The sequence below is a fragment of the Cricetulus griseus genome, chromosome X (genome assembly GCF_003668045.3).
Source record: "Cricetulus griseus strain 17A/GY chromosome X, alternate assembly CriGri-PICRH-1.0, whole genome shotgun sequence".
NCBI classification, from domain to species: Eukaryota; Metazoa; Chordata; class Mammalia; order Rodentia; family Cricetidae; genus Cricetulus; species Cricetulus griseus.
Window position 1 is genome coordinate 41,521,069 of NC_048604.1, and position 19,396 is coordinate 41,540,464.

Sequence of the window (19,396 nt, forward strand, 5' to 3'; positions counted from 1 at the left end):
CCAAGATATCCATATGCCATGGTTATTGGAGCACTATCTGCAATAACTTTTGAGTCAATCTAGGTACCTGTTAATCAATGAATAGACAAAAACAAAACAAAACCCCAAATCATTCATTTGCAGCAAAATACGTAGAAGTAGAGAACTTATGCTATCAAAATAAGCTAAAAAGAAAACATTAATGATTTCTTTCATATATCAAAGCTAAAAGAAATCCATGTAGAGACTAGGAATGACATTGGGATTAAGGTAGATTAAAAGGCATTTAGATCTGATTAGTGCACGTGGAGGGCATGCACTGAAATATCACAAAGAATGTCATTGATATGTGGGATTAAATTATGGTAATCAAAACCAAAATATTTAAATCATCCTAAGGAGGCAGATATGCTCTCATATTTTTCTTAAATTTCTTGGTATGAAAACAAAAATGATTATGGATCAAAAAATAATGCAAGTTCTTGCCATATAAAATATCGATGTTTAATTGGGATATAACTAGATTTATATTTAATTTATATTATATCTATCTAAAATTGGGGTATATATTGTTTTTATTGATACTGTGCTATTTAAAAAATATAATCTAATGTATTTATGAGCGAAAGGAAATGGTCAGAAAGTCTAATTAATGTCACTGCCTAATTTATTTCCCCTTTACTGAAGGGTGTAAACTGTACCTTGTCACCACGGGTACACAGGAATCTCAGTTTCTTGATTGACCTGCGCTTCAGCTCATTCTCGATGATGCTGGACTGCAGGGACCGCACTTCAATAGCCTTTTGGTCGCACCCGGTGATTCTCTGTGTACACTCAAAAGCTACAATACAAATGGAAACGTCAGCAGAACATTTCATTTTGTCAGCAGGGGGATAAAAATCATAACCACAGTTAACTATTAAGAAGTTTATAGTTACAGGAAAGGTTAAACTCATCTGTTTTTAACCTTATTCTAAAGTGTGCCATTTTGGACATTTTGCTGCTTAGGCCTGGTTTTCACAGTTGTTACCTGTAGGTCCCACAGTGATCAACATTGACTTGCTAGGTCTTCGTGAACGTTTGTGTTTATATACTGTAAGACCACAGACTAAGCCAAGGGTTAACGACTTTGTAAACATTCAGATCAATCCATGGCTTTAAATAAAATGTAATAGTGTAGGTAAAGTACAGTGTCACATCAAATATGAACTGAGGGGTCCCAATAAAGAGCTGTGTTGTAACATACGTGGAAAACTGACTCCAGAACAAATTAAAACAGGGTTTGCGATTTAGTTCAGTGGTAGAGTGCAAGACTCTGGGTTCAGTTCTCAGCCCTGAAAATATTAAACTGTTACATAATGTCTTATTCAAACAATGACTTTAGTAACACATTTAATTGAGAAAGTTTTCCTGTTACAAGCAGACCTGAGCATAATTTTATATAGTTAAAGCCTTTTCTTGTTGAGGGAAATTATAACCATTTTAAACTTTTTTTGTCTGTTTTATAATCCTTTGTGATGATATCATTTATGAAAATACTATCTGAAAGCAGATTTATTGTTATGAGAAGTCCATCTCTTTCACTGACTCTGTGAAGTATGTTATGGCTGAAGTAGTAATATTCGTAATTGTTTGACTTTCAACTTCCTATTCTTTATGAAATTTATGGGGAGAAAATTTCCATATATAAATTAAATTGTAGCATTTAAAATGACACAAATTTTAACTGAAATTAAAAAACAAAATGTGGCACTTTGATGACTGAAAGCAGAATTCTTTAATTAATCTGAATCTTGGTTTTCCTTTATTTTATAAGGGAAATTGGCATTAGTATAGCTATGTATGTTTGTAAATTACCCATTTTTATCAAATGTTCTCAGGTACTCCTATTTAAACTAAAATTTATCTTCAGTAGTTTACATTAAATTTACATAAAATAACTTATGGAATACTATTTGATGTAACTATATTACTCTTCATTTAATTGTCTCTGTCTATTTATCATCAAAACCAACAGCCTTTACTCTTATGATCACCTAGTGGCTTGAATATTAAGGTTATGCTCAGTTTCTCAGTTGAACTTAGCTACCTGATTTTCGTTTCTGGGTTCACATACTTTTTGACATTCTGGGGATGCATTCTTTCCTTGGGCTGCTTAACATTATTCCTGAAAGTATCACTATAAAAGATATAACATGACTCATTGCTTTTACTTTCTTTTGCCCTAGATCCATCAATTTGTACCATAAGCATTTAGTGTCTATCATTTATAATGGCTTTAAGCCCTCTGTGAATTCTTAGCTATTTGAAGAAATTAGAGCAGGTTTTCAGGACAGTCCTTAACATTGACTATGTCTAAAAATTTAAAAGATTCTGCAGATGCAATGGAAAAGATTATCACCCCACAGAAAAATAGTTCAAAATGAGTTCTTTCAAATTTTTTATTAAAGTAATGTGGGTGTTACTTTTCTACCCACTGTATAGACATTTTAGAGGATGCTGGCCTCTGTTTGGACAAACAGCTTTTCCTTCCCCTTCCCTTTCTTTTGTATAACCCACTGTCTCTTTAAACACACACACACACACACACACACACACACACACACACACACACACACACACACACACACACACAAACGACAGGGGGGTTGTCATTTATGTTGTCATTCTACTCTTTACCCTGACTAATAGTTAACTATTTGCATATATTCTCTTTTTCTAGTCACTACACATTGGAAACATAAAAAAGAATCTGAATTTATTTAATTTCCCAGACCAGCATCCCTAGACTATTTAGAGAAATTAAGTGCACTAACCAGAAAAAAAAATGTAATTCTCCATGTTGCCACCTGGGTGGCCACTAACAGGTATTTCAGGCAGTTCTATCTATCTTTTTATATATAAGTTACTTTACACAAATACCACTCTCTATATAGAACACTGATGACTAGACAAAATAGAAGTACTTTTTTAAACATGGAAGACCTTAAATTACCCATCCGTGATTTAAGAAAAAACAAAAAACCCTAAATTCCAGAAACCCTATTTTAGGTCACAATTTCATTCTCTTAAAGCTTCTCTGGATCATCTGGGAGGAAAAAGAATTTAGTACGTACCCACGGAAGATGGTATGTCTTTCCACACATCAAGGATCTTCTTGAAGAGTTGTTCATTTGCTTCCTCGGAGGCAGCTTCAGCATTGAAGGAGAGCATCACGCCAATTCCCAAGCAATCAGGTAAAATGATGATGTTCTGTGATGTAATGATTACCAGGGACAGGGATTATGTTTCATTAAGACTTTTGTGTCCAGAATTTTATTACTATTACATTAACCGCAGCAACTATTACTTTAATTGAAGACCAAAAATGCTCAGCATGCAGGGAGGAAGGTAATCTCTGTTTCTAAATTCAGCAGACTGAGATAAACTAAACATTTGCGAAGAGTTGGTTTCCATTATGTCACAAAGCCATAAGTTTTAATATTCTCTATTTTTGTTTAGATAATAATTTTGGAAAAAAAATTGAGCTGTATGTACTTCTAGCACAGAGAAATTTCTTGGAATGCCACAAAAGTCTTGTGTATTATATAGGAAAAAAATAATATAGCCCTGAATTTAGGATTCATTTCAGAAATTAAGCAATATTTTCATAATGAATGTGTGAGCCAAGTAACACATCATATACATAATTCTTGGTCATTAGCAAATTCATGTAAAAAGGAAAATAAACCTCAAATAGCTTGAGCTTCAAATATTTTAAGGGTCAACTTTTAATACTGTTCATAATTTGTTTTATTATAATTGTCCCCCATTCAAGAAAACGTAGACTATCTCATTCAAGTCACATCATGTTAACACAGACTCAATATGCACATTAAGAAGTATTGATTGGCAGAATAAGGAAATACTAAGAGATAAGTATGAATTTGTAAATTTTCAGGTTCATAAATGGGACAGAATCTGTTTAGAGCACAGATATTATGCCATTGACAGTATTTCTCTAATAATTTTTAAAAAGGTGTGTTTTACTGTTTTTCCAAATTAGCAAGTTACGGGGGTGAGGGGAGGAGAGGTCAGAAGCTATACTTGCCAAAGCCAGCGTACTCAGGCCAGTTGCTTGAGGCCATGTCTCAGCAACAACAATCCTCAAAACTAAAATGGGAATCCAGAGGCGAAACGCAATTTTAATGTGTTCCCTGGGTACTTGCATGAGCAGTTGAATCAGAAAACAGATAAAAGAATGAAAGAAAATGCAAGAAATAAGGTTGTCTCAAGAAAATCTGTTTGTAATAAAAAGGGACTGCTGTGAACTCAGACAGCCTCTGAGGTAATTCCCCTGCTTCTTGGATGCTTCCTTAAGCAACTGGGTACTCTTCAGCATGCGTGGCTCCCCAACACTGTGAGAGCCTTTGTAATCTAGCACTTTGGAGAAAATATTATTTTTAGGATATTCTCTTTCAGAAGACACCCTCCTCTCCCTTATATTAGAATCCTTTCTATTTTAGTGGGTCAAGACACTAGGGAATTTGTCTAAAAATATGTTTGCGTACATATGAGGTATCCTAATTAGGTCAGAAAATGATTTTTGAAATCTCTTCCCTCATTCTCATTTCTGTAGTAAATAATTTCCATGCTTATTATTTAGATTTAAACATCTTCAATGATTTTATTTTCAAGCCAGTGTCTAGTGTACCCCAGGCTGGCCTCAAATTTGCTAAATAGCCAATGCTGGCCATAATACTCCCAAACATCCTGTCTACACCTCCAAAGTTATGGGTTTATGTGTGTTATGTGTGCACTAATATGCCAGATTGGGTTTTTCAATAAGTGTAGACTTAAATCAACATTCAAATATTCCTTATTGCACTGGCTTCTGAATAAAGGTTGTCTGTTATGATGATAAATAGAAGACACATGAAGCTACAGAGACAACTTAAATAAAGAGTAATATAGTTACATCAAAATTATTTTGTTGTTTTGGCTGAGAATGTGTTTACTATTACCACAGTAGAAACAGGGTAAATTGTATATTTAGGCAACTACTGGGTCATTAGCTACTGATTGTTAGTTTCACCAAAATATGTTGAAAGACGTCTTCACCAATGTTCTGCTGTTTTATGTCATTGTTTTAATTGCATTATTAGAGACATGGGCTATATTTCTAAAACTGTTCAAAATATCACACAAATTGAGTGATTTAAAGTACATAAATTATTGTACAGGGATTTTACATAATGATAAGCTGCTGAAAATTTAATATTTAATAAACTGAGTATCAAGAAAGGGTGAAGCAAAAAGCAAAAAGAAACTGCTGGTAAAGGCATTCCTTTCAAATATAACTTTCAACTAGGAAACCATCAATTCTACCATCAATATTTTGTATGATAAATTGGGAGTTGTATGATGTTATTGCCAAGCTCTTTGTATTTTTCTTTTTCTTTTCGGTTTTTGAGACGGGGTTTCTCTGTATTGCTTTGGAGATTGTCCTGGCCCTTGCTTTGTAGACCATGCTGGCTTAGAACTCACAGAGATCCTCCTGCCTCTGCCTCCGGAGTGCTGGGATTAAAAGTGGGCACCACCAACGCCCAGCTTAAGCTCTTTATATTGATGATGAGTGTTTGTACAAGCATTCATAATTTAAATCTTGGGCCTTATTTACATGTAAAATTGTAGTGAATTTACTGTAAAAATACTGAATCTTTTCATCAGAAATTCTCCAAATTAATTAATGACATAAATGAATTTTAAAGTAATTTGCTGTAGTCTATAGATAATACAATAAAGAGGGGACTACACATAATTATGTAATTCTCCTATTTCTTAATAAAGTATATTAGTATATTACAGGATATAGAAATACTAAAGCCAACTGAAAAAGCATCCTAGGGCCAATTAGATAAATGCACAAAGATGAATGGATAGTGAATGTAGAACACAAAAGTCATTAAAAGGAGGCAGACCTCAATTAGTTCCACTTGATAATGGCCAGATGGTGGTATGGGCTTGAGATTCTCAGGTCTGGTTAATCAATAGAACTCTGGATTTTAAAGGCTACATGTATTTATTAATAACAAAATCATTATGGCCAAACAAAATCTGTCTGCAGACTGCACTTAAATATTTGTAGAATGAAACCATTAGTGATTTTTATTTATGTAGCAACATTCTCTGCCATGCTAAACTTACCTGTTAGAACCCTACACCCTCAGGCATACATGCACATGCAGGCAAAACATCAATGCACATAAAATAAAAATAAACATCACTTTAAAAAGTAAAAGAAATGAAGGGAAGTTATACTTAAAACTTTTGAGAGTGTGTTTCAAAGTGCTTATAATAAGTTCTAGAGATCTGAAGGTATTATCTTACGTTATTTGGCAAGGTCACATCAGACATAACTTCAGATTCTGCATCAATCATGTGATATCCATGAGCTGAGCTGAAGAAAATCTTCAGTGTTTTCTCAGAACCAACAGTCAGGTCAACTGTCACCGGCTTAAGATCAGGGGTTGGAAACACCTGAAAATATAAAAGCAAATATGGCCAAAAGGCCATAATGACATTCTGACTAGGCAAAAATTTCCCTATTCTTTTGCTATATTTACAAGTTTAGCAAACTCAGGTGGCTGTTTGTGATTGGTTGATTAACTCATTTATGATCTTGGGAATTGAAAACTAGGGCTACCTACAACCTACAATGACCAAATTGTTATGACTCTCTGAACTGCATATGTCCTTGTTCTCTCTTTAGCTGTCCTTAGATTCCTTGCCTTGAGCTTCAGCAAATGAAGGAGCTCATCTGGTCTCTTAAACCGGTTCGCTGGATCAGCTGCCTGTATTTTTGCCAATATTCGTATATAGGCTTCATAGGACATGTAGTCTCCTTCGGAGTCTGCTGATTGGTCAATGCATACTTGGTAAAGAAGGAAAAAGGCCATACATATTAACCTATGGTAGACAGACTATTCTCTAAGACTCCTATGGTTTATAGTTCAAGGAAACAAAAGGCCAAACAGGATTCGTTGCAAAGATCAGATCATGTAAAGGACTAAGCATCATGGGATTCACAATGACGTGGTCACAAGGCAGGCATCAAGAATGGAAATGAGGACTTAGACAGGAACTAGTTAAGACACACTGTTGGTACTTATTTCTTTGTTTTCCAGTTCCATACCAGGTAGCGCTGACAAGTCAGCAGACACCCAAGAATTAACCATATCCAAATGTTGGCAGCTGAGCCAAGACCCAATTTAGGCAGATCAGATGAGGGATAGTGTGTCTGTCATGGTAGACTGATTGTCTGTATAGTAGCCTATTCTATCTAGAAAGAAGCTACAGGATACTGTGCAGATGGTACAAATAATGCTTGAGGAGTATTCACATGTATTTTATCATGATCAATGTATACATGTGAAGTTTGGGCCTAAAAATTAGAACATGTAAATAGATCCTGATCTAAGATCCAGATGTATTTCATGAATACCTTGAATTCTATCAGCATGTGCTCCCATTAGTGCTTTGGGAAATCTGTATGTGGACAAAGTAGTTCAGGATCATTGAGAGCATACATTTGTTAAAATATGATTCTCAGGCCCCACTGCAGACCCACTAATGCAGCCTGGGGTTGGGTCTGAGATCTAAACATTTAACAAATGTTCCTACTGATTCTGATGCCTATAAAAAGCATAGTCAAATAGCTACTTGGCTTTAAAAAAATACTGTCCTATTTCAATAGAACTCAACTTATGGGAAAGGAAAAAAATCAGCCGTAATTTATTTCAGCCATTAGATGATTAGTTTCCATAGTTAATCCATATAAGTTCTGAAGATCTAAAGTGTACCAGTGTACTTACCCACTATTGTCCCAGAACAGTTCTACCGAGAAGTGTGTTTCAGATTGGAAGAAATATAGACCCTCACTTCCTTCCCCCACCCATCTATTGTAATGATAGTTGGAGCAAAGCTTTTATCTCCCCCCTTCCAATGTGGCTTCCTCAGTATCTCCATCTCTCTTCTTACCTTCCCTCCACTCTCCACCCCCCACTAAGAGAAAATAGGGACTTTTCCAGCTTCAAGTCATTGGGGTGGCACCTGAAGCCTGTTTTTGGGCCTCTAGAAGAGAAGATCTTCATGTTGACTACAGGAAATGGGAGTGAGGAGCTGGTGGGGATGTCCTGTAAGGGGAGGGGTTGGGGACTTCCCTCAAACTCTCCCTTGCTGTGGTGCCTGTGGATTGTCTAAAAAAGGGTTAAATGATAATTATTGACATGATATATTCAAATTGCAATAACTGTCACCAAATGATATATATATTTCCACATCTACATTCCAAACTATTTTGTTTACAATGTCTTCTTTAGAGAAAAACGATATGATGCAAATGAAATGGTTACTCACTTTAATAGCAGTGCTTTCGTCAAAGGATTTTGGTGCCCATGCGTAAAGGTGAATTGATGATTTCAAAGCAACTGCAATGTATGTTGTTTCTTCATGTTGAACTATAAGGGCAACGTACAAAAAAGTCATATCTCAAAATTAACAAGCAGGTGTTTGTATTTATTATCACAGTTGAAATAAACACAATGTTAAGAGAAAAAGCTGTGTATTTTTAGAATGGCTACTTGGCTGGAGTTGTATTCTCTTCATTCAATATTAATATCTGTGTAATTCATGGATTGTATTTATTAACATTCAAGTGCATTTGATTCTTATTATACACTACTACAAAAACAAGGAAAAAATAAAGCTCTAGTAAAGCTGAGTGGCACCTAAATTTTATCTTAGCCCTTGGGAGGCTCAGGTAGGAAGACTGAATTTGAGGACATCTTAAGGCTACATACCAAGAGCCTATCTGAGAAATCCAAGGGTTGTGAGTGTGGAGTAGTGGTGAAGTGTTTTCGTACTATACACAAGGCTTGGAGTTTCATTCTTAGCAGAGAATAAGATATTTAAAAAGTCAAAATAAATGGAAAAACTTCCCATGTTCACAGGTAAGTAGATTTTCTCAATATGTAATTATCTAAAATAATCTCTACAGATGAAATGCAATCCATATTGAAATCTTAATGATTTGTTCTGTAGAAATGAAGAGGCTATTACTAAATGTCACACAGAATCTTAAAAATATTCAAACTCTTCAGAAAAGTCTTCCCAAATGCCCAAAGTTAAAGTACACCCATTTTCTGAGCTCAATGTTTACTATAAATTATACCAGTAGACTTACTGAAATACCATTCAGTCATAAATAAGAATGAGATTATGTCATTTTGCAGGAGTAGATATAGCTAGAGATGATTATATTAAGTTAAAAATCAGATTGCAGGAGACAAATAGTACACATCTTTTTCTTACAAATGTAACTTGTATTTAAGAAAAAGTAAAGGGGCTGGTGAGATGGCCCAGTGATTAAGACAGCAGACTGCTCTTGCACAGGACCCAAGTCCAGAGACTGGCACCCTACTTGGACATCTTAAAATTGCCTGTTAATCTAGAATCTAGAGTCTATCAATGGGATCTTTGCTGACCTTGTTGGGCACCAGATACACATGGTGCATAGACATACATGCAAGCAAAATAGTCATACAGATAAAATATTTGTAAAACAATACAAATACAGACAAACTGAATACATTTGAGCTTCAGCAAAAAAAAAAAGTCATTATATCTAAGCTCAATGACCCATTCAATAAAGAAAAAATAGTGCCTTAAACGAGCAGTCTTAGAACATATTGTAAAATATATGCAAAAGAACAGAGCAGCAGACTGTGTCAGAGCAGACACAAATTAAGTAAAAATGGATCAAAGACCTAAATGTCAGAGCTTATGCTGTAAAACTCTAAGCAATAAACAAAGGAATAAAAATTAATAACTTTCAATATGGCAATATATTTTTATATTTGACAAAATTCTATGTAAATGATACAAGAAAAAGTAACTTAAGCTTCATTCAAATTAAAAACTTTTCTGCATCCTAGGTTCTAAGAAAGTGAAATTGGCTCTGGTGGTGCAGACCTGAACACTGACCTATGAGGAAGTCTTACAAAAGACTTAGGATTACAAAAACAAGGCCAGTCTGTCCAACTTTGTGAGACCCTGTCTCAAAATATAACAATGGCTGGAAATATGTCTCAATGATAAAGTTAAAGCCTGATATGTACAAGGAAGCCTAAGTTAAGTTTTCAGTACCACAAAAAAAGGTAAAAGGGGAATTGAAAGAAGGAAGATATACAATCCAGGTACTAAAGAAAAGTATTTGCAATTACTTATCTGATAAGAGTCTAGTATACAGGATTTATAAAGAATTTCTACAATGTTATTCAACATCAGGGCAAAAAGACTAGAAAGTAATTTCTCTAAGAATAATATACAAATGTTCAATAAATACATTGAAAATATGGAAGGGCATTACTAATCAAGAAAAAGAATATTGAATTATGAGGAACTACTTTAACTCTGCTAGTATGACCAATATTATAAAGAGACACAGACACATATGAGTGTTCAAATGGATACAGAGAAAATGCAGTCCTTATATATTACTGGTGGCAATGTGAAACTCTGCATCTAATTTGAACAGAGTTTAGGAGTACTTCCCAAGAGAAAAAATGATGCACATAAATACAGCAGAATTATTGTTATAAGCCTGAAAGTAGCAAGCATGTACATGTCTACTAACTGATATGTGAATAAATACAAGTGGCATCTATATAATACATTAATATTCTGCAGTTTGAAAATATGAAATATTGAAACATGCTTTGTGATACAACACGAATGAACTTTGAGAACATTACATTAAGTAAAAGAAATCTGTAATGGAAGACTACATAATACATGGATGTATTTCTGTTAGCTTCTGAGATAAGGCAAATATATAGAGAAAGAAAATAGGTCAGTGTTTATCCAGTACTTGACAAAAAGTGGGAAAGTGGCCAGGCAGTGCTGGCACATGGAGTGAGTTACAGGCCAGCCAAGGCTACACAGAGAAACCCTGTCTTGAAAAAAACAAACAAACAAAAAAGTCGGAAAGGAGAAAAGGAAGGAAATACTGAAGACCTGTAATGGAATACTCATTTCTTTGGGGAGCAAAATCAGAACTTTTATGATCATAGCAATGGCTATTGAGTTGTTCACTTTTTAAAAATCTACATTTTATAGTATGTAAATAATTTCAATAGCAGTATTGATAGAAAGTAAAAGTTATGCAAAGCATTTGCTTATTTTATGTAACATCCCTTTTCTTTGGCTAGAATACTGTCTCTGTTCTGATTTTCTCCAATATTTTGTTTTTTGATCACATATTTTCCTCTTCTTTTATTTTACCTCTCCTACCATTCTACTTGTCAATGGAAGAAATGACTTTTGTCCAGGATAGTACTATCATTGATTCGTAATGGACTCAGCTAGGAAAATGGACTCTACTTGCCCATTCACTTAGAGTACAGATTTCCAAGATCTTTGTAAAGATCTGTCATTGAGGTAAATTGTGGCATCTCAGTAAGAGGTAGTTGTACAATATAAGCTCCTGGACTTATTTATATAATATGATTGCAGAACAGTGGTGGTATCTAAAGCTAGAAGAAAGAATTTTCTTTTACTGTAGTTTTCTAGATACTAACTGCTTCATTTAAAGATGTATGTGCATATATGTGCACACATGTGAAAGCAAAAACTGTCAGTTATGATGTAAATATTCTCTTGCAATTGATATAATGTGATTTCAGCAATCTTTCACCTACACTATCAATTCTGCTCTAAGGGCCAATTTCTTCAGTGTAAAAGGAAGCTGAGAAGAGAGGGGATTTGATCCAGAAAGGAAAGAGACTGGGATAACATTACTTTATAGTTGTCGACAGCTGAGAACAGTACTCTGAGGATATAGAGGGTTATTATTCTATTTTACAGAGATATTTATGGAGAAACACAGGATATGAATAAATTCTATAATGAAACAAACTATTCGTAGCAACAGTCAACAGATCACAGACATACTCAGATAAATTTCCTGGTCAGTATTAAATGGAATCATATTTTTTTGTCATTCAAGGGAAAAGAAATGCATACTTCTATGGAATCATATTTTTTGTCATTCAAGGGAAAAGAAATGCATACTTCTCAGCAAGTTGCTGCAGATACATCAAGAATAGTTATAGTAAGGGAAATATTGATTTCAAATTTTATGAGTGACTAGGAAAGAAAGAAGTAAACCAAATTTAACTTCAAAAGCTATTTCAGCTGATTTCTATATGATTATATAGAAAAGGCCCTGGAGACACCTCAATGACATTAACTCATCTTTTCATTCAAAATTGGAAATTCTCTCCTTTGCTTGCCTTGTCTTTTGCAATTGTGGACCTTTCTACATGAATGGAAGCATAAACTATACAGCAATATTAAATGTGAAATGGACGTACGGACACTGAAGTGTTCACAGCCAGTCAACTTATCAATGGATTTACAAGCCTCCTCTGTCTTCAGCATTTCCTTCTGCCTTCTCTTGCTTTCTGGATCATTATTCAGAATCTTGTTTCTCAGCCAAGTCAAATGATACACGCGAAGTCTGTTCTTGTGGCCTGGTAGGAAAATGTGATGGCATTTCAATTCTCTATCTCCTTTAACATTTTAGGAATACAAAGAAGTAGCAGTGTGCTGCTCTTTAAATCAAATGTTCATTAAACTAAAAGTCACCATTAAAAACATGATATTTCTGTCTTCTGTCTCAGTTCCAAGAGACAGTTGGATTCTATTGCTGCCTCTGTGCCTATCTGAAGTGGATCTAACATACTCCACTAGGAGAGGTTAAGAATGTTTCTAGTCAGTCAGCCCAATGATTATCCATTCATTTGAACTTTCCTAAGTCATGGTTTCTGTGTGGTTCCCAGACTTAGAGGCTGTTCCTGGTATTATGTATGAGTGAGAAGATGTCTGAGTGCTGACTGTTTGGGCATTCGGGCCAGGAAGATGGATCTCCTTAGTTCTCTCAACCTGGCATGTTGATAAATGGATTGGACACACTTATTAGTTCTTCAATAATTTTATCTTTAAAATTTTTATCTGTCTTTTAAGGCTTTTATTTTTATATATTTCTGATGTATAAAGTATTTTTATTCATGTAGACTTTGAGAAATAAGCATATTTATCACTTAAATTTTGAAATTTTATTTATGGTGAGTACATTCAAATTCCTCTCCTCTATTTTGAGATACATGTGTTATTTTTCTTATATTCACCCATTGTGCCATATAAATAACAACAAAATGTAGCACTCTTATTTAAATTTTACCAAATGTGTACCTGTTGCTTTATATTGCCTTTCTTCCCCCTTTGTACCTAGTCCAGATGCTGGCAACCACCAATCTATCCTCAACTTCTTGGAGGCAATGTTTGAGTTATTTCTTTTAGGTTTTGAGATCATAATAATATTTACATTATTTCCTCCTTCCCTCCAGTCCTTTCACATCCTCTCATATAACACTCTTTTCTCTCTTTCAAATCCATGGCCTCTACTGTCATTAATTGTTGTTACACACACACAGGTATATACATGAATATTCATAAATATATAAATATAATGTGTTGAGGCAATTTTTATATTCTACTCATGAGTGAGATAGTTTTTATTTTTAATTTAATAATTACTAATCGTATCATGTTCTTATAGTTTATTTAAATAATAAAGGCACTATATAATGACTTTATTCATTTTTTAAAATTGTTATAAAATCCCAATATTAAGAATCCCAATATTGAGACCAGGCTGGCTTCAAACTTGGAGATCCACTTTCCTTTGCTTCCTGAGTGCTGAGATTAAAAATGTGTGCTTCCATGCTCATCCTACCAGCCAAATTCTTAATGTGATTAATTTTACTGTGTTTTTATAGGGAAATTTTAAAGAAGTGTTAAAGACACTTATGGTCATTTTATCCTGGATTGGTAGAATAAACTACTGAATAACTTCACATTGCATCCATGTAAGTTCTTTTCAGAGTACCCTTTGAGGATGCTCATCTGAGGATGACATTTTATAGTATTTGACACAAAAATAATTTGTAGGCTGAGGTGTGCTTGCTTACCATGCACAAGGCCCTTAATGTTAAAACCCAGTACCAAAGCAACAACAACAACAAAGAAAACAAAACAAAACAAAAAAACTCCATTACATTTGGGTTAAGTTTAAGGGTTGTAAAATATCTACATGGTTTGAGAAAAATCAGACGAAAAAAAATCTCTCATCTAGGTGTGTATAGTTGCTAAGCTACCCAGATGTTTCCAAAACTAAGTATTGCTTCTGTGTAGCTGAAATCATTATAGATGATTGGTTATAAAATATGATTAAAATATTATGAAGTCTGAGTTTATCTCTAAATCGATTTGCCTTTAATCAAACCTTGAAGCCAAATCAATCTTATCCAATCATATGGCAATTTTCACACTAATATATATTTCACATATATCTTATATGTTATGAAGTACAAAAACTCATATAAATATCAGTGTTTGGTATGGTTTTATTTGATGGCCAAATCTTATGTTAACCATTCCCATTAATTCAGTAGTTGTCTTTTGATTTCCTGATACTATTTCCTGTTTAGTGTTAGATCTCAAACTTAGGACAAAGGGCTAAATGAGGAGCTTAATAACATACCAAAGCAGACACTGTCTGCCATGTTTTCCCAGCATCCCTCAGTCCCTATCTGTTACAGGGTCTTCCTTGCTGGCATATCCTGACCCTTACCCTGAAGTCTCCAGCCCAGGAGCAGGGCTGCCCTTCTCCCAGCTGCTCTTTCATAAATAACCCAGCCATTTTGGTTATACTGGTTGTTTCACTCTTTCGCCTTTTGGTCTCCTGGCCTCTTGGCTGCCACTCCAGGTTCCCATCTTTTCCCTGCCCTCTCTCTTCATATGGACTATTGGTCTGCTGGTCATGTCCACTCTGGACTCTCCCACATGCCTCTGGCTATGCTCTCCTACATGCCTATGATAAACTTTCTCCTCTACCATGCCCAGGGGCAGTCATGTCCTCCTTTTATTTATTTATTTTCATTCACTTAGTAGTCACAATTAATTTAACACCAAATCACTTGCTTTTTCATAGTCAAAGTTTCAGGCTCCAATAATGAAAATCTACTACTTTTTGGGAAAGGTGGAGATGTTTTTCCAGAATCCATTCTTGTAACTAATCTTGTCTGTTTGCCCTTGTAATATTAGGTGGAGACAAGGACAATTCTCTTTTACCCAATTCCTTATTCACTTGTGTTTTAGACACAGCAAAAGCTAGATGGTGGATATCGGTGTAGCCCCTTTGAATGTGAAATAACAGCTCTGAAGTTTTGGAGACAGCTCTGAAAAGAACTTCTAAGGATGCAAATGTAGTTTTCTTGATCTCTAACCTAGGTTAAGTGCATCAAGATCAAAGGGATTTTGTTTAGAGTGTTAATATACAAGAAAACACAAGTAGGAAATTTTGCTGTCCCAATTACAGATCATATTTAAAGTGTTTTCCCATGAATACTTTCACCTAAGAAAGCCTTTAACCTAGTTTGCAGTTCAATTACTTTGTATAATTACTCAGTTAATTTTAGGACTTAAACAAACCAGAGATGGTAATCAGCAAATTGAGTGGCTCCACGACTTGGATCTGGCGGAACGGTCTTCGCTTTATAAGTTTAATGATGTCTGCCTTTCCACTTCTGTCCATCAGGTACAGACTAGATCGGGTGCCCAGCAACAAATTGACTCCTGTTAAGATATAGAAAAGTGCTGTAGTAGCTGATAATTTATATTAGTATGTATTAATTTTACAGAAAGGGTTTCACTATGATGTTTTTATACTTATCTGTCACATAATTTAATCAAAATCACTCTCTTCACCCTCCTGTTTTTATACTTATCTGTCACATAATTCAATCAAAATCACTCTCATTACCCTTCCTTATTTTTCCTTCTCACTCTTTCTGGGTCCTCTTCCATTTCCCTAATAGTCTCCACTAGACTTTTAGGACCTTAAGAAAAATAAAACTAGATTTGGCATGTGAAGGGAACTGTGATATTTGTCTTCACATATTTAGTTTACTTCAATATCCAGTTGTAACCTATTTTCCTCATGATTATGCACTTTTTCACAGCTGAATAAAACTCTAGTATGTGTATTCCACATTTCTTTACACTTTAACTACTGATTTTCTAACTAAATATATATGTATAATTACTTTTGTTATTGCACTTTGCTAATCTATATAAATATGACTTTTATCATTTCAGGCTAATATTAGCCTTGTTAACATCATACTATTCAACTATGTACATTCCTCACAGAATACGTTTCATTAAAATGTATGAAGAGATGTTTATACATACTAGCAATATTCTATTGACTGCTCTCGAGTGTGCCATCTAACATAAAGAATATTAGGTATGTCATAGCACTATTTCTCAATTGCCACTAACATTTCCAGAATCAATCAGACTTTCTGAATATTGCCTTTAAGCAAAGTTAGTCTACACATTTATAGTTAATTTTGGTTCATTTTCTAGACATCATCTACATTTCCAGGTACTTGGAAGACTCAAGTGTTCATGCATTATTGTCTGAGCACTAAGTTAGAAAATTATTGAGGATGACTATTTTCTTCTAAGGGCTCAGTCCCTATAGTTAAAGTTGCTAATTCTTTGTATTTCTCTTTTAATACCCATCTTATGTTCAGTCATACATAGAGGCAAAAATCTATGAAGTATTAAGTTAGAACTTGGTGTTTACTTTGGACCCTGGTTGCATTAAGTTATTTTATAACAATGTACTGTGCAGACTAGCTTGGGACAACCTACATATAACCTCAGCCCTACTGCAATGGTCATAAATTTTCTGAAACAAAAGGTTGAAAAAAACCTGTCAAATTTATGACTTCACAGAGAGATCTTATACATCCTCTACACTTGAAAATTGCAAGATCCTGCAGAAATCTTTCTTGTACTAAGTATATACTTAGAAAATATTAAACTCAAATTGTCAAATAATAATGAAGTCTAATTTTTTACTCCAGTTAACACAAGTTAAAAAGCATACAAAAGTGCAAGGTATTAATTCAACATGCCAAATTAGCCTTGAACCAATTACTATATCTTCATTTTTAATCGATTGGCAATGCTAAAATATTTTACTCCTACAAGCTTCACACTTTTTTCTACACAAACATGGATTAAAAAAAAACAACAAAACTCAGTTTCAAGAACTCCAACTCACCCCACAAAGAACCACAGCAGATCTCAGATGTGAACTCCTTTTCATACATATGGATTAGTGGTTTGTTGCATGCTGGGGAGACACAGAATGGGTTAACATTTATTTCAGACAGTAGCTGAGGTGGTTTTTCAGGAATGTCAACAAAGCCAGCATATACTGCAAAGGGAAAGGCACTGCGACAAATCACTGATCTATTTAATAAATGTGTCAAGTATTTCCATAATGAAGATGACCCTCAAAGTTTGGTTTCCTTGTCCTTTATGCAAGTTTTAGTAAATTCTTAATTCATTAGAAAATACAAATTGTAGTGGTTAAATACATTGCTGAGTATGGATATAATTTGTGGTTTCATTATACTGCAAAACCAATAATTGAATGAAGCACTCAGTTTATGAGTTGCAGGCCAAATTTAGTCACCATAAAGATTCAATGATAGCGGGGTGTGATAGCAAGGGCCTGTGATCCCAGGAAAATAAGGAAGTCAGTGCCAGTAAGAGCTATAGAAGGCCATCCTGGTTACAAAAGACTCCCAAAAATCTAAGGAAAAAGAAAAGATTTTCACCGAGGAATAATTACACAAAATTGTATATTATTTACTTATTTAGGCACATATGTTGTGGTTGGCTCTTTCCTTCCACCATCTGGGTCAAGTTAGGCTTGGTGGCAAATACATTTACCTTCTCACTCATCTTGCCAGTCTAAGGAATACATTTTTTTTTGGTTCTTCGAGACAGGGTTTCTCTGTGTAGCTTTGGAGCCTAACTGGCACTCACTCTGGAGACCAGGCTGGCCTCAAACTCACAGAGATCTGCCTGCCTCAGCCTCCTGAGTGCTGGGATTAAAGGCGTGCGCCACCAACGCCCAGCGAGGAATACATTTTTAAACACATTCATAGATCTCATTTTATACCAAATGTATAAAATTCCTTGATTATTATGAAGCATGAATTACTGTATGAGCCAGTGGAAACATTCAGCATGGGAAGATCACACCAGAAATACTCACAGTTGGTACTCTCAGTGTCAATATCAGAAGCAGAAGCAGACCTTCCGGAAGGTGAGTCGATGATAGGAAAACCCATTGTTGTTGATGACTCTGATATATCATTGGGATTCTCACCATCAAGTACGAGGGATGTATCATCAAAGGCAATTGAGTCTGAGGTCTCAGTCCCACCATCTGACTCCTATAAGGAGAACAAAGGCCATCTCTTAATCTATTTGGTTAATAGCAGGAAACAAATGCTAGGGATGACCTGAAAATTTGAATGGAAAATTTGTAATGCATAATCCTTAAAACTAATATTAAACAGTCTCATCAGAGAAATAAGCTACTATTGAGATAGTATGAGGGATGAAAGAGAAGGAGCATCAAGTTGCCAAATGTACAATTTCAGATCTAATATTTGTGGCAATATTTCAGGTTCTATAGTAGCAATCTTATTTATGTATCTCTATGAACATTTACCACAACATAAAAAGTTCCTGATTTTGCTATAAGGAAACAAAAAACTTAGAGAAATGAAAAGTTTTCTGTATCAGAGAGCTGGTAAGTAGGGGATTTAGGGTTTGAAAGGAATCTAATCCCAAATTGTATATGCCAAATAGCCACTTTGAAAAAAAAGCACACTATGAGGGTATTTCATCCATTTGTTTAAGATACCTACAGAGCTGGGTCTTATGGGAAATGCATAAACTCATGGCACATGCAAGGCTCTGTTCATGAGTCTGGGCTGCATATTAAGTTTCAGGCTAACATGGGCTTACAGATATAGGCCCTGGCCCTAAAGTTGAAAAACAAAACAAAAACAACAACAACAAAACAGACAAAAACTATGACAAAGCAATACAGAACAAAAAAATGAGAATACAAGAAAAAAAGACGGCTTAAGAGAACTGATAGTAAGAAGAACCATGGGGGCTGTGGTTCAAATGATCAAACAAAAGATAGACAATAAAAACACCAACTTAAAACAATCCTAGAATAAGCATATTTTCCATAAATCTTACAAGCTTCTATTAATTGAATAGACACTCAAGGAATAAAACCTCCGTGTGTGACAAGTCTAGACTTCTTAATATGTGGGAAAAAAATATCAACTCTGTTGAGAATAATGAAGGTCAAGGGATTAGGAGTTAATTAAATCTATCCGCCTAGATGTCTAACAGATTAATTGGA

At 34.7% G+C, this 19,396-nt stretch overlaps 1 protein-coding gene across 1 annotated transcript in view; it reads right to left on the reverse strand.

Annotated features, from left to right (window-relative positions):
- The window catches only part of Nrk (Nik related kinase), a 95,860-nt gene that overhangs the window by 2,155 nt on the left and 74,309 nt on the right, over nt 1-19,396 (reverse strand). The window contains exons 21-28 of the mRNA XM_035450262.1: nt 18,224-18,401; nt 17,219-17,290; nt 15,574-15,717; nt 12,393-12,551; nt 8,377-8,477; nt 6,349-6,498; nt 3,096-3,231; nt 681-820 (exon numbers count right to left, since the gene is read on the reverse strand). Coding sequence (XP_035306153.1) covers nt 681-820; nt 3,096-3,231; nt 6,349-6,498; nt 8,377-8,477; nt 12,393-12,551; nt 15,574-15,717; nt 17,219-17,290; nt 18,224-18,401 — 1,080 coding nt within the window. The remainder of the gene's footprint in view (nt 1-680; nt 821-3,095; nt 3,232-6,348; nt 6,499-8,376; nt 8,478-12,392; nt 12,552-15,573; nt 15,718-17,218; nt 17,291-18,223; nt 18,402-19,396) is intronic.